This window comes from Acanthaster planci, linkage group LG11 (assembly GCF_054643075.1).
Source record: "Acanthaster planci isolate LZ-2023a linkage group LG11, COTS_SCS, whole genome shotgun sequence".
NCBI lineage: Eukaryota > Metazoa > Echinodermata > Asteroidea > Valvatida > Acanthasteridae > Acanthaster > Acanthaster planci.
The window spans coordinates 2,130,551-2,158,367 of NC_141787.1; the positions used below are offsets into that span (position 1 = coordinate 2,130,551).

The following is a 27,817-nucleotide window of genomic DNA, read 5'->3' on the forward strand; positions in this document are numbered from 1 at the left end:
TCGCGCTGCATACCCACGAGACGTAGCTTGCAAATAGCTAACAAGAAACCAGCAGACGGCATTGACTGCAGTAAACTTTGCAGGTAGTTCTTTCCTCGCTTTTCACCTTCGATTCCCAGCTCGGTCGGCATGTGGATTAGGTTCAAGTTCAGTCCCTACCTAGCTGATTCCGTGGCTTTTACCCAGAAATTTCTTCTCTGGGGTTTTCCTCCCACCACTAAAACTGTTACTGCTACTTATTGCCTCCTCTCTATAGATGTAGCTGGATGAGGATCGTTTGGCAGTTGCCTGGGGCGCCCGTCTATGTCATTGCTATGATTCGCCCGACCACGTTTAATGTCTTCGCTATGCAGCGCATTTCAACATACCTGTATGATATTTGCGCTTTATAAATGAATAAATTATTCTTCTTGAGGGGCTATAAGTCTGAAAACGTGAAACGTTATGAATTTTGGGAGGTAACCTTTATTACAAAAATGAAACTTTTTCACATTTGATTTAAAACTCTGTTCTCTTCCCACAAATCGATTATCGGAGTCATACTCAACCACAAAGTTTTCTTGTCTCTTTTGAGTTTGATTATTGTCAGGGGAAATTGTAAGAACATGGGCAAAAACATGAATTGAATCCCACTCAAAAATTGTAAATCTTCAACAATATCCCATTAAAGTGAGACATGGCAACATTGTACTCAACCATCCATGCAAAATAAATTAGATTCGAGCTGTGCGAATACCAAAACAAAAACACAGTATCGTAAATTTCAAAATGTTTAAATTACATTTCATGTTTTTTCGCTACTTTTTAAAATGGACACTTGCTTACGGACTTCCCGCCCGACTCAAGAACGAGAAAACAAAATGTAGATGAGAATGTTGTCAGGGAATGTTTGTGGGGTATGATGAAATCGTTTCTATTGTATGAACCATGAACCAACAACCTCCTACTGAGTATCTCGATCAGCCAACAAATTTCGTAACATTTGTGGCGGGAATTTCCCAAACACCACTTTTGTCATTGTAAGCATTGTTGCACTGAAAACTGCATTGAATTCTTCCGTAGAGAACAATTAACCAAAAGTGCAAACGTCTCTTTAATGGACAAATCCCTTGTGCGCCCCGTGCGCCAGTTCGTTGACAACGGATGGCCTATCATGGCACGGACAGATTCGCTTTACATTGCGCAAAACGTGTTGCAACAGTCTCGCTCTCATTTCGCAATTGATGGCGCAAAGGATTTATTGTCTGCAAGCTGAGCTACTGGACCTATTGAAAGCTTCAATGGTCAGGCCATCCGAAACAGATGAACAGATTTCCGATCACGCGATCTAGTATTCGTTTTTCCTTTTGACAGACGAGAGGAAATGCATCGAATGGCGCGAGTGATATCAACCCATATTGGCCCATGTATCATGGTCATTAAATTAAATTATATTAAGGGGAGTCGATGCCTGTATTCAATGAATACTAAATTCGAAAAAAAATAAACAACACAACCAACAAAAAACATAAACATAAAGGGGTCGAAAAAGGCCTCATTCAATATTTCAGATTGATGTCTTTGCAAACTCTTCCAGGAAAATGAAGAGAAACCTCTGCAATGAAGATTACAAATAGATGTGGAACTGTTTTCAAGAATTTTCAAATAACTTTCCATTAGCATTTCCCTGAATCTCGTGGTTTAACAAAGATTACGAGAGAGGAAGATGAATTCCTGGTCTAGTCTGCACAGCTGTTCCCAGTTTGGCAGGTTCATTTTATTGCACGCAACACACTAGACAATCATAAACATAGTAGAATCTAAACAGAATTATTGATTTCAACCATGCCAGATGTCTGCATTTCAATCCGCATTTGGAATAAAATCTGTATAAGACAGAAACAAAAACCTGAAAATGTCATCCTGTCGAGTCTTGGCTAGTTTCAAAGGGCAACCGTTGAACAAGTTTGGTTGCGACGAGGAATATTAAATGTTTAGGATTTCAAATTGCTTCACATAACTACAGAATTATTTGTCGGCTTCAATGACTGCCTTTTCAAATGTAAATATAAGCACTGATCAAGTTAATGGAGACATGGCCTGATTAAAATGGTACATTTTAAATTTGTGTACGTATTTAAATCAAAATATTCCCCAAGTGCGTGTTTCGACCATTTTTATAGAATTATGTACTGTGCAGGAAATAAAAGAAAATAAATGGGGGGGGGGACAGGGAAAACTTCCACAGTAAGACAGCAACTCTCCAGTTTCATCATTTTGAAATCAATTTAATTGAAGATAATATCACCAAAAACATGTGACTCATTAGATCATAAATTAAAAAAACGCAATTCCACACTTCACCAAAAAAATTAATCAAAAAAGAAGTACAAATTAACCAAAAGGAAAATTAGAACTAGAGATCGTGAATTTGCTGAGGAATGGGGTGTAGTTTGCTTTGAACAAGCCTTTTCTCTTGCTTCAACCAAATTTAGCATATTCCCCGCAGCACAAAAGAGGCTCAGGCACTCAAGAAACAGAAAACTTTTCTCCATTCCCAAATAGTTCCAAACCACGCCTACTATCAAATGGTTACCACCGAGGGGAAAAAAAGAAAAAAATAGAGTTCATATTGAGGAAGTTGGCATGGCAACAGATGTAGGGTACTGATGGTCCAGTTGGCGGAAGTTCAAGGAGCACTTGTTACGTTCTGATGTGTAGCCGAGTTTATCGTATAGATGTGCCTGTTGAAAAACGATAAGACAAAAGAGCACAAAGGTAGGTAAACCAACAGATAAATTCATCAGTAACCCTCGAGATAACTTTCCACTAATGCACTCGTGGGTGAAATAGCAATACATTATACACCTGTGCGAATATGAAATGAAATGCTGATGTATATCCTGGATTTAGAAATATCAAACAGCTTGACAATTAATTAGTTTCATAATTTTGCCACATGACCATCTGTTTTTTTTTTATACATGTATATATGTGCATATATAAAGGACAGTGCCCCGCAAAGAACGTGTTGTCAGAATGCTTAAAATGCAACTGTTCATCAAAGGAATCAGCTTATCTTTCAACTAATCTGATCTATTTGTTCTTCTCAAGAAGCTATGGTATTATACCAACACTGAAATGTGGGAGTTTCACATTTGAATACTGAATGTACAAATGAAAACACTTGGCATATCCGTGGCCACAAGGGTCACATGCAACCCTTTTTCCAAGTCCAATATTAAACAGCTAGTTCTATGCGATCTCCACCGTAGATTAAAATATTGGGTTCTTCCTTTGCCAACCCAATTCAGGCAAGGATCAGGGGGGTAGGAAAAAACACTCTGAGACCAAAAACAAGAAAAAATGGTGAAAATGATAAAAAATTACTCGAAGCGCACCACTATTGTAAACAATGTACGGCATGTATAATTTTTCATAGTTTCTGCTTGTCTACAAAAAATGAGACATGAAAAAAATCTCCGGCCTGATCCCCACTGGAAAAATTTCCAGATCCCCCCCTGCTAATTTCTTTCAACAACTTATGGGACTCAAACCCACTACTTCCTGCTTCCTATTGCAGATGTTTTAACCAGTCAGCCAATAAGATTGTTGGGCTTAGTCAGTGAGCCAATTTGAAGCTGGTACAGCAAAGGTGTCAAACTCAATAATTGTTGGACTTTTAGGCCAAGTCGATGGAAACTTGAACACTAGGTTTCCAGCGGCAGGCCTACTTTTTCGGAGACCCCAACTTTTCAGAGAAGGGTAAAAAACAAATGGACTTTAAGGGGGAGGTAGGAGAAACGTACTTGAAGGTAGATGACATCCTTGACACGGTATTCTGCCTCCGTCTTGTGGAAGCCATCTGCTGTTTCTTGGAGAAGTTGTACCACTGAAAGCAGAACTACAATTGGCGGGGATAAAAACAGATATCACTGCTTGACTGATGATATCTCTGAGGGACAAAGCACGATCAATCAACCATATGAGAGCCAGGCTCACGTAAGTAATAGTTTAATGTTTGACAATTTCTCTGCCCTTTCTTCAAAGTGATCCACACTGCAAATCTTGCCGGTGGAAGGCTTTGGCAATAACGAGCAATATAAGTTGTGGAATCTGCATTGTTCATCTTAGCATTACATCCTTCTCCAGGTAATAGTTTTCAAACTTTCAGCCAGGTTTTGGTATGGCGGATCACATATTGCCATGCACTAATATCGTAAGTGTAAAGGCCAGTTCATACTGCCGGGTAAGGTTAATAATAGAAAGTTAAGTGAACTTGACGTCATGGATGATTTGAAAGATAATTTCACTTGAGTTGAAATGTGTCCAACTTTTGCAAATTTGAAGCACAAATATTTTTCAACTGACACCACAAATTAACATTAGTGTTCTCTTTCATGTGAAGTATGAACCGGCCTTAAATTTGGAGACTTTTGAAAGGTGTGGGAACAATTGAGATTGACTACATGGAGGCTGTTTTCGAAGGCCATAAATTTGTGTGAGTTAGAACAAAACTGCTCAAAAAGCACTATATGCATGAGTGTTCAAACTACAGGTAGCCTAGGAAAAACACCACCAATCTATACAAAACTGTGATTCCTTTTTACTTAAAAATTACCAAATCAAACTGATTTCACAAAAAATATATCTCAGCAAGGAACATTCAAGTAAACACAATTCAAGAAGTAACAAGGATGGGGGGGGTTACATTTGGATTCTGCTGAATTCAAGTAAAACTTTGTGCGAATATGTCAACCTATTACAAACTTTCAATCCTATCTATTCAGTTCTGCTGAACCAGAGGCGTGGGCCTATTCAGCACTTTGTCATTTAATTGACCACATCCAAATGACACAGTTCAGCTGGGCGACTTGCCACACATGTCTGAAAAGTCGGCGAGTGGGACAGCTGGCAACACTGTCACTGTCCTTCAACTTTAACTGCATGAATCAAAACATCCTAATCGGGGATGGACTGAAAGATTCCCACACACCACTGACGGAAAGTTTAGAAGAGGCAAAGACTTTGTTTCTTATGCGCTTAATGGTGTAATAAGCTCAGGAAAAAATTCCCCCCTAAAAGTTTTAAATATGGGTCAGAAGATCATCATTAAAGGAAAATCGGCTACAATGGCTGCATGCATTGCTAGGCATGCACAAGGGTTTATCCACTACGAATACAGGGCGAGGGTTCCCTTCCGTCGTTTTCTCTGTTTTCTCCTCAATGACCAATCTACATTCAGAATTCGCATCTTTTTAGCTTGTTATAGTTGAGCTCTGGAGACAAACGACACTGCGTTCGATTTGGATGCTTCCATATTTATTTGAACAGATAAAATCAGAGAAAACATGTTTTCCTTAGAGGTGCTCTTTAAACTGGTACTGATAAAGTGATAGTGTCTTTTTATGAGCAGCTTATCCTGGAGCTTTTGCAGGAATGACGTTGCATACATGCAGAGTGTGAAATAACAGTCGCACAATTTTCCCACCAAGGGCTGTCTTAGTCCGACCAAAAGATGTGGTAAGCCAGATGTCCAAAGGAAATGTGAAGGCAAAAAGTCTCAAAAGCAAACTCGTGCTGGTGCTTTTACTCTGATTGTTGTTTCCTGTGACATTTAAACTGTGAGTGTAATTCAATGTTGAAACCAAGTCATTTTTTCCCCAGTCTAGTCAAGTCTCAAGTCAAATAAATAGCGCCTTGCAGAGTCTGAGTCAGCGACTCGAGTCAACAACACTGGAGAGCATATTCTCAAGAGAACTTGCTATCATGTCAAAATTAGCTGACAAGGGCAGAACTTCACTGATCACGCTCGAATGTTTTGTCGAACCACTTTGTAGCCTAATTTCAGGCTCTGTACACGCCGAACATCTCTGGATTCAATTTCACACCGATACACTTATTTATTTTAGCTTGTCAAGTTTAGCTCTAACTTTACAACAGTTTCATTCTTTTCAATTTGTAATTTTTCAGTCACTGAATTTGAATCGCAAGCCTTTTCAAATACTAATTATATAGCGAACAATAATTTTGTTTCTTCTTTTACGGTAATTTTGTCCAATTGCAAAGAGCTTCAAGATTGTTTGACAATGTGAGGCATTTTTAAAGAATATATTATTAACATCCTATTACTATCAGTTTTCTTGATGGTTTTAAACACTATTACTCTTGATGGTCTTAAGTACTATTACAATAAATACGCATTTAAACTGTGCATGTACATTCATTAACATAAAAAATGCAGCAGATGGCGTAACTACGCTAATATGACACCGAGTATCTGGCCTTATCGGTGAGTTTGTTAGCCCACTGCACTTTGTCTATGCGCTGCATATTCGTTTTTTTCTTGCAAGAGATATCTGGTTCAACGTGTCAACATTAACACAACAAGAATTCACACCTGTACCTGCTTTGCGGTTCTCATCTTTCTGTCTTGAACTACAGGCAACTTGGCATTTGGCGTAAAGAAATTTGACGCAGCACTGATCGTACAGGGAACCTGCAAATGGTAAATATTTATGAACAGTTCAAAATACTGGGAAAGAGGAAAAGCAGAGGGTGAAGTGTTGGAGTAGGGGTGGAGAATTGTTGGCTGTTGAATTGGATTACACACAGCAAATTCTGTTACTATTGTTCAACTTTTAGTGGTGCTGCGAACTCAACAGTTTTTACAAAATAAAAAATTTCCTTGGCATCACAATAAAAAACAAACCAGCCCCAAAGTGACAAACTACGGAGTGTTCCTATCCAAAAAAACCCCAAATATTTCATGATTTACTGAGCTTTTAGCTTCAACTTTCCTGCAATTTAAACATACTGGCCGTTGTGCCGGAAAAACTCCCAATGGTCCAGAACCATTATTCCCCTCGGCCCAAAATGTGAAGTTTTCAGGTACCGTTTTTTTTTTCAATTATAATGTAACTTAAATTCGGCCAAGCAACAGAACAGAAATCTTTCTGTCTTTCATAACCTAAACCAATTGTAATCCGTAGAGAAGTCCACGGTTTTCACCTTATGTTCTCATGTTTTTATTGTGCATTAAACTGTCCCTTATTTTCAAATCTTTGGCAAGTCATGGTATGGTTGCTCATTTCTGCCCAATCCTTAAAATTTCTGTTAAACCTTCACAGTTGTTTTTAACAACTACAGACAAAACACATTAGACTTTCACCCCGTTCAGCATACAATGCACAGGCCAACACTGCATCCTGGGACATCCATTGTTTTGTAATCTGATTTTTCTAGGCACAGAATCAGCTGCACTAGGAGTTCAAAACAACTCGGCAGTTTTTTCCCAGGGCAGCCGGACAAATTCAGACAGATAATGGGTGAAGGTTTAAAGTTAAATCTTTGAAAATGGATTCTGGGTTGCTGACAGGCTGTGTGTCAGCAACTATGTACATTGTAGCCCCCTGGGTAAACAACACTAGTAGTTGCAGGGCTGTGTGTCTGCTGGCCAATCTCCATTCTCTCAGAGAGGGCAATAAAATCTAGTTCGGAGTTGAGGTGCAGTAGCGTTGGTTGACTATGGAGTTAAAGGGAAGGCTCTTTGAAACTATTTCATTCCATCTGTGACTGGCTGGAGTTTGTTGCAAAACCTACGTGTGGATTGGGTTTATATGAACTTAAGAAGGATTAAGAATAGGGTTATTTAGGGGTAAGGGGTAGGTGATGAGATGGGGTAGAAGCAGGGGCGTAGCTTTGGGGGGGCCTGGGGGGACGAGGGACTTTCCCCCCACAAATTCCTGGTGCCCCCTCCACAAAATAAAAAACAAAAACGGGTGAATGGATTTTTAACAAAGCTAACCAAAGCTTCCCCCCCCCGAAAAAATGCACCACTGAAAGCTGGTGTCCCCCATAAGATGCTGGAGCCCCTCCCCCCACTAGGATTGGGGTAATGACGGGGGAGGGGTAGGCATTGAGGTAGGGGTTGGAGTTGGGTAGGGGAAGAGGTTAGAATGGGGTTGGACTGGAGCAGGGGTTGGGGATTGGTAGGGGTAGGTGTTTGGATGGGGGTATGGGTTGGGTAGGACAGGTGTTGGGCCGATGTGGCAGGGTAAGAGCTGAAGCAAGGTTTGGGATAGATACAGCCAAGCTATAGGAGTTGGGGTAGCTGCAGATTCCAGTTTGGATGGGATAAAGGTTGGGTACAAAGTAACTGGCTTCGGGGTTAGGGCTGGGTGGGTAGGAATTTGGGCAGAATAAAACAGGTGCTTGGATGATTTGTGTTAGGGGTGGAGAATGACTGGTTGCTTAAGTGAAGGACTATCCAATTTTACTACAACTGTATAATTTTCAATAGTGCTGACACTAAATGGCATCTTACGAAAAACAAAGAAAAAGTAAAAATAACAGTGACAAGATAAAGTGTGTCGAAATCAAAGGCAAATACTTCATTATTTACATCAGGGGTGAAATGACAAAACACAATTAAAGTACAGGAAAAAAGATAACTTTTATTAACCCAACCCGTACAACCCCTCATTTTTTTCAAATATTGATTTTCTTGTAATTCTGCACAAAGCGACAATAACGTTGATCTTTCTTTTAAAAAATATTCACATGGCAAAACCTGACAAGACAGTCAAGTTAGACTTTACTCCTAAGCAGCCGGCAATGGACAGACCCAAACCACAGTCCATCCAGGAACCTTTCATTGTCTTGTTATCTGATCTTTGTCTGAGCCCAGAACCGAATGCTGTAGATTTCCAGAGCAACAAAACATACACAAACAAAAAACAAAACGTGGCGTGACAAACAGCAGTCAAGTGATTTGAAAATGGATTTTGGACTGTGGACAGCATTATGGGTAGTTTATAGCAGGCAAGATAAGCGTAAGTAGCACTAACACAGTCACAGATCCAAAAGTTGCTGAGTTTACAATTCTCCAGATGGGCGTGATGATCCACTGCAGTACAGTGCAGTCCTGGTAACAACGTGGCATGTACATGTACATCACTGACACTAAAAAGGGTCTTAGCAATTACTTTTTCTCTCACAGTTTTTGTTTTCAACTTGACACTCCACTGCTTTGCATGAAAACTATTCGACATCTCTTTGGGGTTATTAAGTATTGAAAAAGTGCACTTTTTTCAACATCAATTGACCTTGCTTTATTTGACAATTGGGTTGCTGCTGATGTTAATCAGGGAGGCATTGTTCAGTTTGCTGCTTTTTCTGTTCAAATTGTGAAATCAAAAATATGCTCAATGGAAGCATGGCTGAGAGAGGGCTGCTAATTTGGTTTGTTGCATTGCACTTAAGCAACAATGAAACAACAAAGACAACGAAATTAAGAGTAGCAACAATGGAAACTTCCAGCAAACTTTGTCCACAAATGTGAAGGTTTTCATCCTGGGATGACATCATGCTCATTAGCATACAAATGCACCAAAGTACCCTTTAAATGCAAATGAATTGCATTGACCTTTAGACAGCAATCCAGACAAGATGTATGTATGAAAAACTCTAACTCGTGACTATTTTTTTCATATGGCTGTCTGCGTCAAATGTCCCAATGGGCCTGCAACATTAACATGAATGTTGTTTCGTGCCACTGAAAACCTTCCACTAAATCCTTTAATCAGCAACCTTCCGAATGGCTGCATTCAAACCTTTCTGCCTCAAAACACCTTGACAAGGATTAACAGCATTTCAAAGATGTGAGGAAATTCAAATTAACATCCATATTGAAGATAGGGTTGAGGTATTGGCAATGGTGGGGGTTACATACCCTAAAGATCACATGCGCAATGTTGTCACTCAACATGGAGCCCGGACCAATATGCACCTCAAGCAAAGTGACCTTTGGCAGGTCACTTAACCTGGCCCTGCACAGGAAACTGTGCCCTTAATACTGTGCAGGAAACTATGCTGTTGACACAAGCTCCTCTGGGTCCCTGTGAACTTACCCTGACCCCCCCACTGGCTGGCCACCCCCCTTTCCCCCAAGGTCAGGCCACATCTAAACTTGAAATTCACAGTTGTGGTGCGGAAAATTCCTTGGCATCTTTGAGTGGGTGTAAAAGTGCTTTTTCCACAGAGCTGCTTGTGCAATGTGTTTTAGTGTGCTGTTATGTCATAAACATGATTTAATACACAACTATTTTAATTGTATTTTTGAACATTGAAACTTTTCAGCCTTTAGGCAACCGGTTTCAGTTCTTAAAGTGAAATAAAAAGTACAATGATTAGAATGAAAATTCAGCTGATCAATTCTACAAAATGGCACTGTTAAGATTAATGTGATTATTAAAACCCTGTGGATAAAACTGGATAAGAGTCCAATGTCATTAAGTTCGTACATCCGCAAATATTGTTCAGGGAAAAAACTGTGCTTCCTGTTTCTCGACCTATATTACTTTGATGGCATGACCCAAAATTCATTCTTTTGGGGGGGGATTCGAAAATGTGAAAATGGAATTTAAAAAACATTTACCTGCTACAGTTTGAATGTGCTGAAAATGGTTTGAAGGAAGGAGTACCCTTAATAGTGTTGTTTGTGCCATTTGAAACAAACTCCACCCGCCCTCTGTTGCTGTTGTTATTTGTAACCAGTTAACCCTTAGCAGCACTCTTAATCAGTAATAAAAAAACTGCAAAACTGAAAAATATCCTACCTCCCTACCCTGGTTTCAGGTGCCATGTAATTGGAATCAGGATTAACTTTTTTGGCCTTATTAAACTCCTGTGCTTAAGTAGGAAAAAAAACAAACCCTGAGTTTGTCTCAACGCGTGATGACTGAACACACTGGATGAAGCTTCTTGTACACTTAGTGATTTTCTGTGTTTAAGTAGCATGACCAAATACGGGTGATTCACAATAGCTCGCCTCCAAGAGTTTGCAACGTGTCGACCAAATCACAATGTGCGAAATCTGTCAACTATTTCCAAGTGCTTATTGGGTCGGCAGATTTCGTGTCGTGTGATTGGCCAATGCGTTGCAAACTCTTTGAGGTGCGCCAGTGTAAATCGATCGTATTGGCCAATAACCAATCTGGTTACCATGATTAGGAGCCATTACTGGGGTGGTACAGGACACCTGTGCAGGCCGTGCACACAAGTAAATTACCTCTCCAACCAATCGGGTGTTGCAACTAATATTGGGGAGGATTAAAAAGCTTTTGGCTTCTCCCGATGCCTATGCTGGCATTTCTGATGTTACCATTGACAACTAAGTTTAACGAACAGTAATATCACACTTGCTTTTCTTGTCATTAGTTGCATATTCATTTTTTATTCATTTTTTACATAGTTATTATTTATTATACTGTCCATGATATCTCTCAACATTTGTCGTGAATGTCGTTGTCAGCATGAATAAATAAATTTTAGAAATATATAAAACAAATTATCACAATGCATGCACTTCGAACCAAAGAATGTATACATGAGTGTGGTGTCACTGCAGCAAATGCATGCCTATAGATTAGTCCAGCCATGCTACCATTTTCTGTCAAGATTTCTTAGCCTGTCCCTAATCATGCTGTGTCGTGGTTACTTAACAAATTAATCCCCGCTTAGTCCTTTAGAAAAAAAAATAGAAAGCAACATGTCCTCAAAAAAACATGTCCTTAAAAAGTTGTTAAGGTGCACTTCAAAATTTGATTTCTAGATTATCTAGTGAGATATGCAAGTTAAAATATACAGTACCATCAAGGACGTACATGGGTGTACTACTTGCTCACAGAGAAGGATGTGCCAATCAGATTAATCCGTAGGGCTTTTAGGATTTCGCAGATAATGAAACTTTCAGTGGTAAGATAAAATCTTACCTATTCAAATATTTGACATGGAAATATAACTTGTATGGCCAAGCAGAAACCTTGCATCGTCTGTTTACGAATGCCTGACTTTGAAGTTGTAAGCTCACTCGTAAGTAAAATAGTGCTACAGGAACATCAAATAGGATACAAATATTTTCAGGCCTACAGTTTGGGATTGATTATGGAGACGAAGCTTGAGACAGAGGAGAAGTTGAGTATTAGAATATGGCCTCGGAAACATTGAATCACAGAAGCATTTTCAGCTGGTTTCCCGGCCCAACTTTGAAAACAAACACAGCCCAACTTTGAATATAAACACAGAATCCATGCATTTTTCTCTACTCTAAACCATGATCCTAGCTTCCTAGCTTGTGTGCCAAATCTTGTTGAAATTATGATGTGAACATGCAAAGGCCAAATTCTGTGTACACCATTGAGTATTTTGATGTCTCTTATTTCATTTTAAAGTGGTCGACTTGACAAAAGTGGCTTGCTCTTGCGTGCTTGTTCCAACAACCATATGCTTTCTAAACTCAGGCATTCTTTTAAACTACCCAACCAGTGATTGCACGGTGCTAATGGATGAACAAGTGCATCTTAAACTCTGACAGTCAATTAATTAACTGTCATCCAGTCCTAACATCTTTAGTAAAAACAAATTTGAACCTACATGTAAACATCCTAATATTTAACAAATAGGAAGTGTCCCTTAAAAATCTATCTTTAATAGTCGGTAGACGTAAATCCGTCAAATGATGTCTACTTATTGAGAGCAAGAAAAAAGCTAAAGGTGATTGCTTGAAAGTGCACAATATGAAGCGATTGACAAATCTGTCTGAAATGCAAAATTCAAAATTATGTCACATCTTAGGTGTGAAAATCCTAGTAGAGTGTACTAACGTAAAAACCAGAAGTTCTCTTTTTACAATTTAGATACAGTCACTCCAGACTGTGAGCAGTTTGGATTCTTTGCACCAAGGATTAAGTGGCATGTCCCATAAAGTACTAAAAAAACAGAACAATTAAGTTGTATCACAGACGAGATAGCCAGGTACAGAGATCACATGATACATGTGGCAAACAACTGAAGCCTAAAGCTTCAAGCTCTATATGGAGAAAACACTCAACTCGCGTAAACAACTCAAGGCAAAGGTTTAGGCTCGCATGCTTATCACGGTTGCAAGGGCCAATTACGGAGATAGCATGGTACGTGCGCAAGCAATTGAAGACAGAAGTTTAAATTCATGCACCCTCAAACTGGGTTAACATCATGATAATTGGCAAGTGAACTCTGTGATCCAATAGCTAAGATTGCACAATGAGTTTGTGGAGCTCGCTACGTACAAAGGGGTCACGATGTGAATGTATGGCAAGCACGTGCTTTGCTGCATGCTCATCTGTGGTCACAATGTGACAATCTGTGCATGCTCATCTGTGGTCGCAACGTGACAATCTGAGCATGCTCATCTGTGGTTGCAATGTGACAATCTGTGCATGCTCATCTGTGGTTGCAATGTGACAATCTGTGCATGCTCATCTGTGGTCGCAATGTGACAATCTGTGCATGCTCATCTGTGGTCGCAATGTGACAATCTGTGCATGATTATGAACAACAGCTTCTCCTGTACTCCAGACTTTCCTTAAATTTGAAGGCCGTTTTCCAATACTCAACTTCGGCTCCGTCTCAGGCTTCACCTGTTTTTTTACTGGCTGACGTTGAAGCTGTAAGCGCGGTAATTAGTTTAATAGTGCCACAAAACATCAAATAAGATGCAAGAGAGCCAGAAATTACAGTAATCCAATTTAATTTAAACGTTTCAGGCCCACAATCGGGGATTGGTTTTGGGAACGAAGCCTGAGATGGAGCCCAAGTCGAGTATTGGAAAAGGGCCTTAGACAACAGTAATTTCTGAAAAAAAAAATTTATCACAGGACTAGAGGACTAGGAAACTATAGTGGTATTAAGGGAATATGAACCTTGATCTCTACATTGAGACTTCGGTATGCCAGGACCAGTGATATGCTGGCAACTCATCTGTGGAGCGACGGGTAGAAGCTTGTCTTGACAAAAGTACTGCCCGAGAGCTGAATCTAACTCCAGTAGACACATTTTGTGAACTGAGTCTGTTTTGGGGGCTTCCTGTTCCCCATATTTTCATGACGGGAGTCCCTTTGCAACCTTCGCTGTTTCGTCTATGTCTGGCCGTTTGTTGAAGGCATTACTTCGACCGGCATCCTAGCTTATTTGCATTGTCAATGAATTGTTTTGACCATCGCTAGAGTCATCCTCCGTTGCAGAGCCTGCCCAATTCCTTGCCCTCAAAATGCTCTGAAGATCTTTTTTCTCTTATGCACATATTGCATAGCCTAATCATTGTGCACTAGTACGACACACTTTTGAACAGGATTTCACTAATCTTATTATTGGATCCCATCGTTACTGTTTTTCCTTATATCAGTGCCATTTTGTTTGATATCTTTGTGGCATCTAAGTAAACTCAGGATTTTGGAGTAATTCCTAGTCACTGATACATGTAATTTTGAGATTTTTGGATTACAACAGGTTACACGTCCTGTTGTCCTCACATCACATTGGAAGTCACGTGTTAAAATGTGGCAGAGCACACTCGTATCCTACATGTATTTATCCAATGACATCCATTACATAATATGGATCTGTACAAATGAGATAAAGACAGAGTCATACACAACTGATCAACGATGAAGGAAGCATTTCAAACATTAAAAACTTATTGGACAAACAGCACTTACATCACGTGTCAAATTTGTTAGCATTATGCAACAGAACAATGTCATGGGAATGCCAATAACAGCAAAGTGCTTAGCTTGGATAAAAGATCTGCTTTGCAAACACGGGTCACCAGTCAAACTGCTATGTGATGAACATCACAACTGACTGGTACCCTGTTATCTTTTGTTAAGCTCAGCGTTTCTTGCTCGATTAACACTTCCACTGTATCAGGCTTGAAACACTGTATATGGGCTATGTCCAAATGAACTGGCTACGGCTGGAATAAGCATACAAATCTATGGTACGGGAGCCAGTGGCATTCAAAAGATAACATGCACTAGTGTCTTCCATGATTATCTCTGTATAGTGTACCTATGTACCAGTACTTCTGCAAAGCAACCCTCACAGTTTTTTTAACTGTCCTTACTAATTTGCATACTGTCACATGATCCCCGTTTCAGTTTACCTACTAATTTGCATACTGTCACATGACCCTATTGTATATCTTCGCATAACCAACATTTTTCATTATATCTCTACTTGTTTCCTCATCAGTACGTAACCCACTGAGGAACGTTGACAGAATATGAAGCAGATAACAGTAAATGACCAGCTTTAAGGACTACTCTTTGGGTGAAGGCCTGACATTGAACTGCATTGACATTTGACTCCTATTAGACGCCCTTTATTACAAAATGAAAAAAAAAAGATTTTCATCATCGAAACAGAAGTCTTAAAGTTCACAGTTATCAGTGTTACAACACTGAACAGCACTTAAATTCACGATTACAGTAACTTGATCATTTGTGTACATGAATTAAAAGAGCGCCCTCATTTCAAAGTGAACGCGATTCACGAACCCCTATATGCTGCTTTTCAAACCAATTTTGGCTTGAAAAATTTGGGGACTTCATCTCAAGTATCATCCTCCAACTCTAACTCCTCCCCTCCCAAAGAGATAGAGAGAGCTAAAAAAGTGAAACTTCAGATTTTGTTCCCTCAGTCTCAAAATCACTCTCTCCAATTTTTCACTTATGGCAAATACAACAAAGGTCAGCGGTGTAACAGTTTTAGATAAACCTCAAGTTGTTAGTTGGGGGACACAGTCAAGAAACCATAGTGTCTGTGATGAGACAAGGAACGAAAATGTCATGACTTACCATTGGCAAGGACTTGAGGCATGATCCTTTCCACTAAGCTAAGGGCATGGCGCGGCATCTTGAGCATCAACTATTGAAATAATGACCAAGTGAAACATTTTCATGACTGATAATCACGACATCTTTAGCAATCTTAGAATCTTCCAGAGTCCTTTAAAATCCATCCCTGTAGGAGGAAGTGATGGTACATTCTTAATACTGGAGGGGGTATCAAGTTTCAATAAGCAACAGTGGTTGGGTTCTACCTTCCTTAATCCTACAGAAGTCTTGGAAAACTACATTATTAGTAAATGTTGATTATTAGTAAATGTTGAGAAGTTTTGGTTCCAAGACATGCACTCTGGAGTTTGGAAATAAAATGGCGATATTTCAACTTCGAAAGACTCCGTATAGCATTTTTCAGATAGGAAGTATTGGAGGAAATCAAATGATCCGTGGTAAAAAAAACAGCCTGGGTTTATGATCTGGCTCGTGATTGGAGAAAACAAGGGGAAAAAGGCTAACATTTTATCATTATTGAATGTCAACGTTTTACAGTGTTTATTAAATGTTTTTTCAAAAACCATTTTAGCTCTTTCAAATGTGTAAATTACACTTACAAGAGGTCAGTATGTGTTCTTCAAAGCAGGAATGTAGCTACAGCTAAGGGGTTTAAAAATCAAAAATGAACTCTACTCAAGAAATGTGAAAAAAAGGAAAAAAATATGCCATGACTTGCTATCTGATTATTTCGATTCATAAGCTGGAACTGAAATTGAACAGATTTATTTGAAACTCAGCACCACTTTTTTATCCAAGACAAAACTTTTCTGGCCATGCTGACTGTTACGTGACACTGACAGATGTTGGAAAGTTATTGACAAAAGAGAGTATGTAATCCCAGAAATATTTGATAATTGGCATATTTGGCTGGAAAAAAAATCAATGAGCTGGCACTAATTTTTTGAGTGTGCTCCAAATTCCTCACCTGAGTTTGTGCCAATCTGGCCATGGCTTTGGTGTACAGGGACGACAGGTGGTGCGTCTGGCACAGTGCCAAGGACTCTAGCAGGTGGGGGATGGCTGACGTGTGATTGGACGATACTGCATGGAGCTCCGACAACTCCAGTAGGGCCCTGGGGAAATTGTGTTTTGTAGATAATGGAGTTGATTGCCAAGTTGGCATGGCAACCCTGAGACCGAGTTAAGAATGATGCAACATAAGCATACTCACTGACTCACACATCACTGATAATGTGAACAATGCGTCTGTGCGGGGCCAGTAGAGGGCGCTGCGGTGCATACTCAGGCCATGTATAAACTACTTGGCAATGGCAGGAAACAATACATGGGTCTACGTCGGTCAGTTCACATCCACAGATCAGTGAGAGTTGGTACATATATCTTGTTCAAAACTGTGGTGTTCAATGTTTCTACTTTGCTGGGAAGATGAGTAACTACAAATTGGTATGAGATGGTTATACATGAAGCAAGGAATTTGGCTCGTGTGCGCATGTGTATTTCCTATGACAAGCACTTTAAGCTAGGGCTGAGCAGGTTGTTCTCATATTTGAATATTCGATCAATTGTCCAAAATTGGAATATTTTTTTCCCAAACCAAATATTCCGAGTTGAAAATGGATGAAATAAAAAAGGGAATATTTCAGTTGTTTTGGAGATAAAATTTGCTCAAGGTACTGCAACTTAATGCATATGCCCAACAAAGAATGAATTTTCCTTCATGCTTTTTGTTTCTGTTTTTGAGGGAATACTGTAGAACCAAATAATCAAACATTTGATGGAATGGAAGGCCAAATATGAGAATATTCAGTTATTCAACATGACCCAGCCTTACTTTGAGCTTTTACGGCTTTTAAAATTCTGTAGGCCCAAATCGTGAATGCAAACATGGCTCTCTGAGGCCAGCAGGGCTTTGGTTATGTGCAGGTTAAGGTAAACGGGATTGAATGGGGAAATCATGGGCTTGTTGGTGAGGCATTTTTACCTGACTAGAAGCTCCGTCGTGAAGCCTCGCTGATTGTCCTTGCAGTTGTCAATGATGTGATTGGCCGCTTTGAAAGCGGCCGTCGTCTCTCCTCGTTTCTTCAAGAGAATCACTTTTCTGGAACGCAGAAAAAGGGTCAATTTGCATCAGGTGAATAATCAAGCATAATCAAGTATAATCATAACCAGGCAGATGAAGCTCGTCACATATTCATCGTAAATCCTCTACAAGCTACTACGCCGGAAGAAACCAAGCAGTGTCTTATTCTTTACTGTTTAACTTTCAACAGGCATCAAGCCCTATGTAAAATAACACTGGGCGGGTTATAAGTCCTCAATCCTGCAAAATCTAACAAAACCCTACATGTGGGATTTAAAGCATTTAGGAGGGTTGGGATAACAGAAGAAAGGAACAGGGATAGAGAATGAATCAAGAGAAACAGACGGCCGGGGACAGACGACAAACAGATCAGGAAAACTGTGAGTAGATCCTGCAAAATTCCACTTTGTCACCACCCTCGTCTTTTTTAGTTTTTTTTGTATGGAGTATTTCTAGTACAATGCAACTCCACTTTCTTCTACAAAAGCATTCATTTTGTCTGACAAATGCTGGGGATAGGGTCTGTAGAATTTTCACTTGCTTCCCACGGCAAATATGTAAACATTGGTCGTGGAACTCAAATGAAGTCAACACTGGAGGCAAAGCCGACATTTTGAAAGATTCACTGCTCCTCCAATAAGTAGAGCTGTCCAAGCTATTCAGAGTGAAGAAGGCGTGTGACGTGATAAAGCAATGATCTCAGTAATGACTGCTCAGTGTGACCGCAGGCCTGATTGTGCTCACCTATAGAGGGCGCTGGTCTCATTAATGGAAGCCAGGTTTAAGACGGCCTGCTCCGCCTGCTGCCATTTGCCCTGCAGTATGGCCCTGTCAAAGGACAGTTCCTGCTCACATTCCATCCAAATCTGTGACATTAGCAACAATGAACATTCCTGGTAAGTTGATCACTGTGCAAAGATTGGCCTACAATGTAATAGAAATGCACATCTCTGCCAAGAGACAGCACATTTTTATGGGAAGAGTTTCATTTGGCTCAGCCCTGCAAACAGCACATGGGGAATGCCCTCATTTCTTCGTCTTTCCGTAATTTCAAACATTGAATGTTTGAAACTTGGAAAACTGGACTTAACTGACTCCCGGAACCAAAGATTTTGACGAAGCAGAGCCTCGAACCTCTCTTGCCATTGCATACAAGTCAAATGTCTGGCTCACCTTGGCGTGCTTAGAGGGCGTTGGGAACCGCTCCTTGGCCAGCCGCAGCAGGTCCCCTGACGCTGTGTACATTCCCTGGTCCCCGTGCTGCCTTGCCTGGTTGCAGATGGCCAGGCACAGCACCTCGCTCTCCGTGGTGATCAGGCAGTTGTTGGACGTGCCCCCCGGCAGGTCCTGGTGGCCAGAGTGGAGCAGAAGCTGATCGCAGAGTGAGGACATCGTCCTACGGGAAGAGAGATGTGAGATATTAATCAGGTCTATTAGAAAGGGGTGCAACAATCAGTGCTGTAGGTAAGTTCATTACAACCCCTCACACATCCATTAACGTCCTCACATCAATCAATTGATCATGAATCTTTGTGAAAACCACTCACCTGTACCCATACATCTGCCAGAGGGCGCTTTGCTGGGCCAAACTGGTCTGAACCAGTTGGGGCTGGTTGTGTTTGCAGTTGAGCATGTCGCTCTTGGCAAGGTATTCGAACACACTGGGAAACAGAAGCAGGTTGAGAATCGTAGAGTTTATTCACATTTGAAATTGAAATTAGAGTTCAAGCACAGTTTTTTTTATTGAAGTATGTTCTTCCACAGTGGGTCATTTTAAAACTTGTTCACGATACAGTGTCACATTCTCATAGACGCCCAGATGGAAATAACGTCACCAAAGAATTATGAGAGATTAAGAATTTTCGTGTCAACGTGACATTTTCTCGGCCATTTTGTCTTCCTCCACCTGTTGGGGTTTCCTGGAGATATAAATGCAACCATACGTATGAAGCTAAACCACGGTAGTTGTGTTTGTATTGCGCATGTCCAATGTGTATTAGACTTGCGTTGCAGTCGTTCATCGGCATATCAACAGTAAAAACACCGTCAACTTGTGTGAATTACGGTAGTCAAGCAGTTACAGCATAATGGTTTGTGATGCATGGAGTGTGGGTTCGAATCCTGGGTCAACAGGGAGGTTTTTTAAGGAAAATAAAGCCCGAATGTTATAGGAGCCTAATTTCACACGCGAAGTTTTTATGGTTGGTTGAGCATCTAGATGTCACGCATTGTGCGTATTAGTGAACCGTGGTTTGCTTTCATGCATATATAGCTCTTATCTGGGCATAATCCAGGCCTCACAAAATCTCCCAGCTGAAGATTTTCACGTGACTGATCAAACAAATTTCTGGCAAAGAAGCCATCACTTGCCGTGTTTACAAAAGCTCCTATCTTGTGGTTTCCAATCTCAAGGAGAAGAGATGGTCACAAGTGGCCCCACTGTTCTTGAATTCCTTCATGCATTGCACTGTTTTTGGTTTTGTGCAATTGAGGGTACAGTACATGGTGCATGCAGAGGTACACGGAAATGTACCGTACACTATGCATTTTTGCGTTACTTGACTGCCGCGTGGTGTGGTGTTAGGGACATTATGGCAATCATGTGATCTTTGGGATACGTCAGACATGAAAAGTTTCAAGAAGGCAAAAACAGTCAACATTTTAGCCCAACGTCAGACAAAGATATATGTAAGTCACAAGTTTACATAGAAAGTGAATGGACTTCTCATTTTGGACATTTTTTAGGGCAAATGACTCACTTGGAAGGGTCGGTGGAACTCAGAGCCTTGTGCTGGGCAAAGTTTTGGATCCCAAGAGATGCCAGATACTAGAAAAAAAAATACAGAAAAGAGGGTATGTTTTCCAACAAAAATAGTCTAGAAGAGTCAGGTTGCTACATACAGTAATCAGTTTCACCTCTGGGCTAACCACAAGGCCACAGGCTTAAAGCTGGAGCCATACGATGTCGATCTTCTCTTTCGGTTGAGAAGGAGCGTGTGATGTGATAGTGGTGTACTGGTGCTTTTGCAGGCCAGTATCTTTTCAGAAGCCTTAGACACTGTTACCTGGTATGGACGATTATTGGGGTAATGAAGGACTTGGAAACGTCTATGGAAAAGTGTTTGTCTACTCACAGGCAGATTCAAGGCGTCAGACCGTGTGATGGACCGATCGAGGAGATAGGACACATCTTCCCCACTCATTTTCTCCAGACGATACAACCAGCCCTAGAGAGACACAAAGAAAGTGATAGACTTCATCCCAATTGTCCCAAATCCACTAAGGCCACATTTAATAGGGAGAAAGAAATGGCTTGGCAAATATTTTGTGCTGAGCAAAAAAATGAGTGGAACACCAGTCCAAAGTAACGTGCTCTGTATGGCACTTCAGCTGGTAGCCTGTATTTGCTGAGCATATTATTTTCAATGCTTAAAAGATTTTGGTTCCTGCAAAATTTGGTTCTGGCTCCATTGGCGAGCGTGTAATAAATCTATCAATGCCCTTCCCTTAGTGACTCTCAGGCTGCATCCGAATCTGTTGGCTAGGGCTAGGTCTTTGCTCCATTGGAAATGTGGGAAACGTGCAGACAATAGACCTAGCCGTAGCTCTGAAAGCCCGTTTCGGACATGGCCTCAGTTTCTTCCACACACACCAAATCCAATGTCTGAGTTTTGGGTCACAGTTGAGAAATGATGTACATTTTGGGGAATTGTATTTGGAGCAAATGTTGTAATAAAATAGACAGCCCTTTTTTTCACCGAGAATTTTCAAGACTATAAGCAATAAACAGATTGAAGTGGTTCAACCCTAACCCCAAAGGGTGTATGTAAAATTGTATTGAAATTGGAGGATTTAGGACTGTTAGGGTTTATAGAAATGAAAATCTGTATTTTTGGCAGTTGGGTAAGAACTAATTTGCAGCAAGGCAAGTTGTAGGAAAGACGCATGACAACAACAGGCTAATGGTCCCTGGTGTTTCGGCTTGTCAAACAAGACCTTTAAAATTGAGTGCCTAGAAGAAGCTATTCTTACGCATAGACCAGACACTAACTTGGCTTTTAATAGTGAGAAACGGTTGGGGGTTGAAAATAATTACAAATAAAAGAAGTGGCCCTCACCAAGGCATGCTGGAGACAAACATTATCATTCCGCTCGTGGGCGATCCTAATGGCTTCCTTCAATGCTAGCAATGCCTGTTCTCTGCAACGACACAAAAAGATTAACAAAAACTGGCACTTGGCCAATAGTGTGTCTATTTAACAGTGTTTTGGTCCAAGTACTTTTAAAGTGCCAAGTTTACTACAAAATATTGAACTGGTTGGGAGTTTTAAAAAGCTAGAGAACATGGAAATTTGATGGTAAATTCACAAAGACAAGATAATGGGACAAATTAAAAACGTTGAATTGAAAACTTTGAAAGTACTTTTATCTAAGGAACTTGATCTATACAATACTCTGACAGTCTTATAGACATGCACGTTTTTCAGCTTTGTTCACGCTTAGACAGTTCAATATTTGGCAGTAAACTTGGTACTCAACAAGTAATCGACTGCAACACTGACATTCAATGGTGAGCCAAAGTTACCATTTTAAATTTTAAATGCAAATAGATCACTTAATAACAAAAATTGAAATTATATCACAGATACAAAAACTGTGATAATGAAAATACATTAATAAAAACATGAAAGATGCTTAACAGTATTTCCATATTGCCTACTTTTGTCTTCAAATCCTAATTTCGTTTCACAGAATAGTTATATTTTGAACACGTTGAGTTCAATATACCGCTTGACATTTACCTGTGGCCGAACATGCAGTGCATGCCTGCCAAGTTGAGGGCAGCATAGCGGAAACTCTTGCTGGTCCCCTCGTCCCGACCACTGTTGGCTTCGCCGGCCCTGGGCAGCAGGTGGTCGAAGTAGCTGTGCAGGCTGTCGGTCGCGCCGCAGAACTCACTGAGCCGTAGGCCATTCAGGTAGGACAGGAAATGCTACAGTTAGGGTGAAAGTTCACGGTACTGAGCACAGCAATCTCACCAAGTGGGATTTGAACCAGCCAGCCAACCAAATAAACATTCAACCTTCCAACTGATCAAACATTCCAATATTTTGTTCAACCAGGGACAAAATATGCATGTTTCTGAGGCCATCTACCAGTTTTCATTAAATGAACTTCAGCGAGCCATCTTAAGACTTTGAAATAAAGACGGAAGCTAAAGGTATCAAGTAAACAGATTAAACTGCAAATCAATGAAAAATTGCACCACTTTTCCCATCTGGGTCTACTGGTCTTCAGGAGAGAACGTCATCACTAATGCATAAAGTGAAGGAAATGCCTTGGTTAACCATATGCTGCCAGGTGCTTTTAAACTGCAGAGCCTACACACAGGCGATATTTCAACATCTGCGGTTTTCAAAAATCTTCAAAAATTCTTCTCTTTTTTCCTGAATGCCTAAACCCTATGGAGTGACTGTGTGGTGGCTACTCTAATCTGACAGACAACATCTAATGATACCAGAGTATTTCAGCCAGGCCTGCCACCTTGTAGTATTTAAAGAGGTGTTTTGTGGTGTTACATAAGCTTCTTTTGTTCCCGAAACTGGCACAGTGCACTACTGGCGTCTTTTCAATAGCTTTTGTCCCCAGTGGTAATCCGCTTGCACTGAATGCCACAAACAGTGGTATCATCTTTCAAAACAATGACGGATTTCCTCCGCTATTGACAACTGAAAAAATGTTGGCAATTCCCAGCAGCTCTGTCTTTTGTTCCCAGTACAGTCTATTGTGACAAGGCCCACAGCTCTTCGTCCAATTTCGGGCACCCCGGCAACCCAAAACCGGTCTCCCCGGAAGAGAAATAGGAGAGTTGATGCCTTTTTTCAGAAGAATATCTTCTTACATTTGAATGAGCTAGTACTGTATTCCAACAGTTTGTGGTCAATATGAAGCGTGTCTGAGGTCATTTGGGAACGGCAGCGCACGCAGGTGAGGTCTTGCTTTGCTCCCAAATAACCTTGCTACTCTGAAACACCAAACCCGTCCAGTGACTGTTGGAGTGAGTTTCTGCTTTTACCGTTTCAGCCAGGTCGGGATTAGTGTCCTTCAGGACAGCTATCTGGTCCTGTAGCGTGCTGGGATCAAGGGCCCTGGGGTCGTCGTTCTGCAGTAGGCGTGCCTGTTCGGCAATGAAGGACTCTGCCTGTTGACGGGTAAAAGTTCGCTCTGATGGAAGGTTCAGAGTGCTTCCCCTAAAGTAAAAGTCGGGGGAGGGGGGGTTAAGTGGGATAGAGGAACGGAAATGGGAATAAAAAAGAGGTACCTTTTGTCCTAAAGGTACAAACTAACAGGGGAAAAAATACTTCAGTTGACCTTGTGACCCCTGGAAGCTGTCCAAACTACAAGAAGTATTATAATAACATTGTGCATCATCCTGTTTAGGCCTACACGTGGATTGGTTCTTCAGTCCCTACCTGATTCAATGGGTTTTACCTAGACTATTCCTCTGGGGTTTTCCTCCCACCTCTAAAACTGTAGCTACTTCTTATGATCTCTTTTCTACAAGTTTCTTCAGGTTTCAAGCTACAGTGCCCTAGGGCACTTTTGCGGAATCCTTGGTTCCATGAGCAGAATTTCTCAAACATGCTGATCAAGTACACAGGCTTGCAATTTTAATGAGACAAATGATAAAACCTTTATTTTTTTCTAACCGCATTCACAAATGGATTTGGTCTGGACTTTCAGAATATCTGCGAGATTGGATCGAGGCATGTGAAAATATGGGGTCATGTCGACAGAAATGCTAAGCATGGACCTGCGCTGAGCACAGTTGCTTAGCCAAGAGAAATCAGGGTGTCAGTTAAACTGTCATGAGATGTAACTACTCATGACATGTTCTCAGAAGATTTTAGCTTGCGAGGTACTTTTTTTTTAATTTTAATAAAGAGAATCTGGCTCATCTGTCCCTTTTCTTTTTAAATTTTGCAGGGCAGTATGGGCCTTCACCTTTGGGTCAGTTGGGTGAGTCCATTTTCGGGTCTGGGCCCGTCCAGCTCGTCCTTGGTCATTGTGCCGCCATCGTCCACGGTGCTGATGTCCATCATGGCTTTGCTCCGTTCCCCCTCTGTCAGGTGACCCTCCAGCCCACTCAGGTAGGCCTTGAGGCTCTTGTACAAGGCCGAGACCTGATCGAAGGACAGCTTGTCGTAGGAGAGGACCATGCGCCGAATGAAGATACCTATTTACCCAAAAGTAGAGAGTGAAATTAGGCCCCAAAAGTGGTTAGACACAACATCGTGTCATAGTTAACACTGGCATTTCACAATGGTGTGCCCCCAAGAGTTTGCAACACGTTGCCCAATCACAATGTGCAAAGTCTGTCGACCCAATGCCCGTTGGGAAAGGGTCGACAGATTTTGCCCATTGTGATTGGCAAATGCGTTGCAAACTCTTGGGGGCACACTATCGTGAATCACCCATATTCTGTTTTGCCATTATCAGTTTGTGATCGGATGTATACCAAGGTCACACGGGAACACACTCTCCAGGTTCACAGTGTTTATGTCATAAGTATAAGAAACCAGAGTTAAAACACCCAAAACGGATTTCGCTTGTGGGACTTTTACCTTTATACATTTCCATTAGACACTATATCTGAACACAACCGCTTATGGTCCAACAAATTTAACCCTAACACTCCTCAGTCCTCCAACAGGTGAAGGATTGAGGAGTGTTAGGGTTAAGTTGTTTGAAAGGACTGATGTCTGACCATAATTTCACACTTTGAAAAGGAACAGTGCATTCACACAACTTGTATGGTATCACATTCCAGACTTGTTTCAGACAGAACTACAAAGCCCAGATAAACACAAAGAACATGCCTTAAAGACACTACACAGAATGAAACTTTGCCGGTTTCATAAATGACAAGGGTTAAAATGATCCAGAGACTGGGTTCAAGAACATCCTTTGCAACATTTCAGTTTTAATATTTACCCTGCTCTGATGTATCAAACTAAGTAATTGATTGTAACTTTGTGAGCAAGATGTCTCAAACTGATGCTGTTTCAGATATGATTTATAATCTTGATGGGCGGGGGTAACAATGCGGCACTTCCAACTGATGGAGCACCTATTATTTATAAATTTGATGAGAGTACCAAACATGGTGAGTTGTAGACATTGATGCGTTTCAATTCAAACTCCTAGAATTGGGGGATGATTTTAGCAGTGGATAATTAGACTGTGAAAATCTTGTAGTGTCTCTACAAAATTTGGGGTCTTCACACTAACCACTTATCAACAGGTCTGAGGTCCACACAGTTCAAGATTGAGCACTCTTACCCAGGATGCTGTGCCTATGGACTGGCGACTGCCCATTGTTGCTGTCCAAAAGCTTGTGTAGTGATTGGATGAAGTCGGCCAAGGCTGACAGCCCGGATGTATTGATGGAACTCAAGCTTCACAAAATAACGGAAGGAAAATCACATTAGACCCGACCCCCAAAATGAATCATACAGTTTCTCAACAATGGGCTAGGCAAGTATTCTTCCCATTTGTTGTTAATATTCAAATTAAAAAATGCTTGCGTGCATTATTTATGATCTGTTACCTAATTACTGAAATACATTTGTTTTGTAGGGCAAAAGGGAACTGATAAATCACTGAATGCTTCAACTACTGTAGAACTTAGAAAAATAGAAAAATCACAACATTATTTGCTTTCTTAAGATAAGCTGAGGAACAAATTCCATTACAATGGTAAAATTACAAATAACATCAACAAATGTACACTTACAATCAGCTGACTTAATTACAATGAAAATAATGAACACTTACGTCTCAAGTAAATCTTTGCTTAGTTCTTCATCAATTTCCTTCACTTTCATCAATAGGTCTTGGAATTCCATATCAGAACTCTAAAAAAAAAAGGTTGGAAGGAAATTCTCACTTTTTGCAGTAGACAGAAACTTGAGGGGTAATTCTAGTTGTCATTCACATTTTCTAACATGATGGCCTAGGCCTATCATTTTAAATTCAATTACTAAGGAGTAAGGTAAGAAGTTATCACCTGTATCCATTTTAGCATGGACTTAGCAAAATTTCGTTTGACCACAACACTCCAGCCACCCTCACAATCCAGTCCGCTTTCCCCGAGATACGTCCCCGCTGAGCCAGTCGGCCTCTTGTCACTAATCGCTGGCCATGGCGCTACTGTGGGCGTCACGGTCTCTTCCCGATCCCCAGCACCAGCCGCTCTGCCACTCCCGTGACTCGCGCCCGTCGTTCTCGTGACCAGAACTGGCATGACCGGCGAAGGAGGGTGGCCCGTCTCCGGTAGTTCTCTCTCCGCGTACACAGTCACCAGGACCGCCAGGGACACCTTGTGCGGTGTCACCCATTCCCTTGGCCTGGAAAGGCCTCTTGCACTAAAATTCATTGGATGGTAACCGACCTTTTCAGCGCGAAAGTGCACTTTCTTTTGGTCCGTTTGATGTGAATTCTCCCGCTCCGACAATTTTTGCCGTAGTGGACAAAGACAGGTTCCCAAGGCCCTCAATGCCTGAACAACGACACTAGCACGATTTTCCCGGCACCAGTCTAGTATATTACAACTCTGATATTGCGCCCTCATTTGACAGACATACAAACAAGGTACAGGTCTAGGTGTAGATAGACGTAGAATTCAAGAGTTCCAGGTTGCACTACATCAAATGCGCGCCCATAGACAACAGTGCAAAATCCACAGACATATAAACGCATAGACCGCCAGTCTTGCGCGTAAAACCATGATTTTGAAAAGTATGGGCAAAGCGACGGATGGCAGCGCGTTCAGTGCGCATTACGCGCAACGCACTTACATTGCCTGTATTTGCTTACATGTGCTCCCAAAATGCGTTCTACTTTTTGCTCTCCAGTACTGCTATCTCTTCTTTTCAAATGTTGCAACTGCATTGTTTCGAATCCCCAAGGGACAGATAAAGTAAATAGAGGATATTCTTTACAATCGAAAAGTGGCTTCATAGAATTTCATGGCTGGAATTCTTCAAGTTTGCGTAAATTCCCTAGGCCTATACTA

At 40.9% G+C, this 27,817-nt stretch overlaps 1 protein-coding gene across 2 annotated transcripts; it reads right to left on the reverse strand.

Annotated features, from left to right (window-relative positions):
- Positions 1 to 1,710: 1,710 nt before the first annotated feature.
- Positions 1,711 to 27,431, reverse strand: anapc5 (anaphase promoting complex subunit 5). 2 transcript variants are annotated; one of them, XM_087143138.1, is made up of 18 exons: positions 26,810 to 27,431; positions 26,578 to 26,657; positions 26,083 to 26,198; positions 24,745 to 24,976; positions 23,816 to 23,990; positions 22,542 to 22,732; positions 21,858 to 21,939; positions 20,874 to 20,966; positions 20,499 to 20,566; positions 19,287 to 19,400; positions 18,913 to 19,135; positions 18,484 to 18,605; positions 17,641 to 17,757; positions 16,624 to 16,828; positions 15,657 to 15,726; positions 6,386 to 6,478; positions 3,789 to 3,883; positions 1,711 to 2,723 (listed from the first exon to the last, which is right to left on the reverse strand). In XM_087143138.1, the coding sequence occupies exons 1-18, from the start codon at positions 27,371 to 27,373 to the stop codon at positions 2,607 to 2,609; spliced, it is 2,757 nt and encodes a 918-aa protein (XP_086999264.1). In that variant the 5' UTR covers positions 27,374 to 27,431; the 3' UTR covers positions 1,711 to 2,606. The 2 variants fall into 2 exon arrangements, with proteins under 2 accessions (XP_086999264.1, XP_022084224.2); XM_022228532.2 differs by having other exon boundaries at positions 16,624 to 16,771; positions 26,810 to 27,425.
- Between the last annotated feature and the right edge of the window lie 386 nt (positions 27,432 to 27,817).

Excerpts from the sequence above, each read along its gene's own strand:
- anapc5 (XM_087143138.1), bottom strand. The coding sequence starts at position 27,373 with ATGAGGGCGCAATATCAGAGTTGTAATATACTAGACTGGTGCCGGGAA. Across the intron at positions 26,658-26,809 it reads CCATGCTAAAATGGATACAG|AGTTCTGATATGGAATTCCA; the intron begins GTGATAACTTCT and ends TTTTTTTTTTAG. Across the intron at positions 6,479-15,656 it reads GCCTCAAGTCCTTGCCAATG|GTTCCCTGTACGATCAGTGC; the intron begins GTAAGTCATGAC and ends TACCATTTGCAG.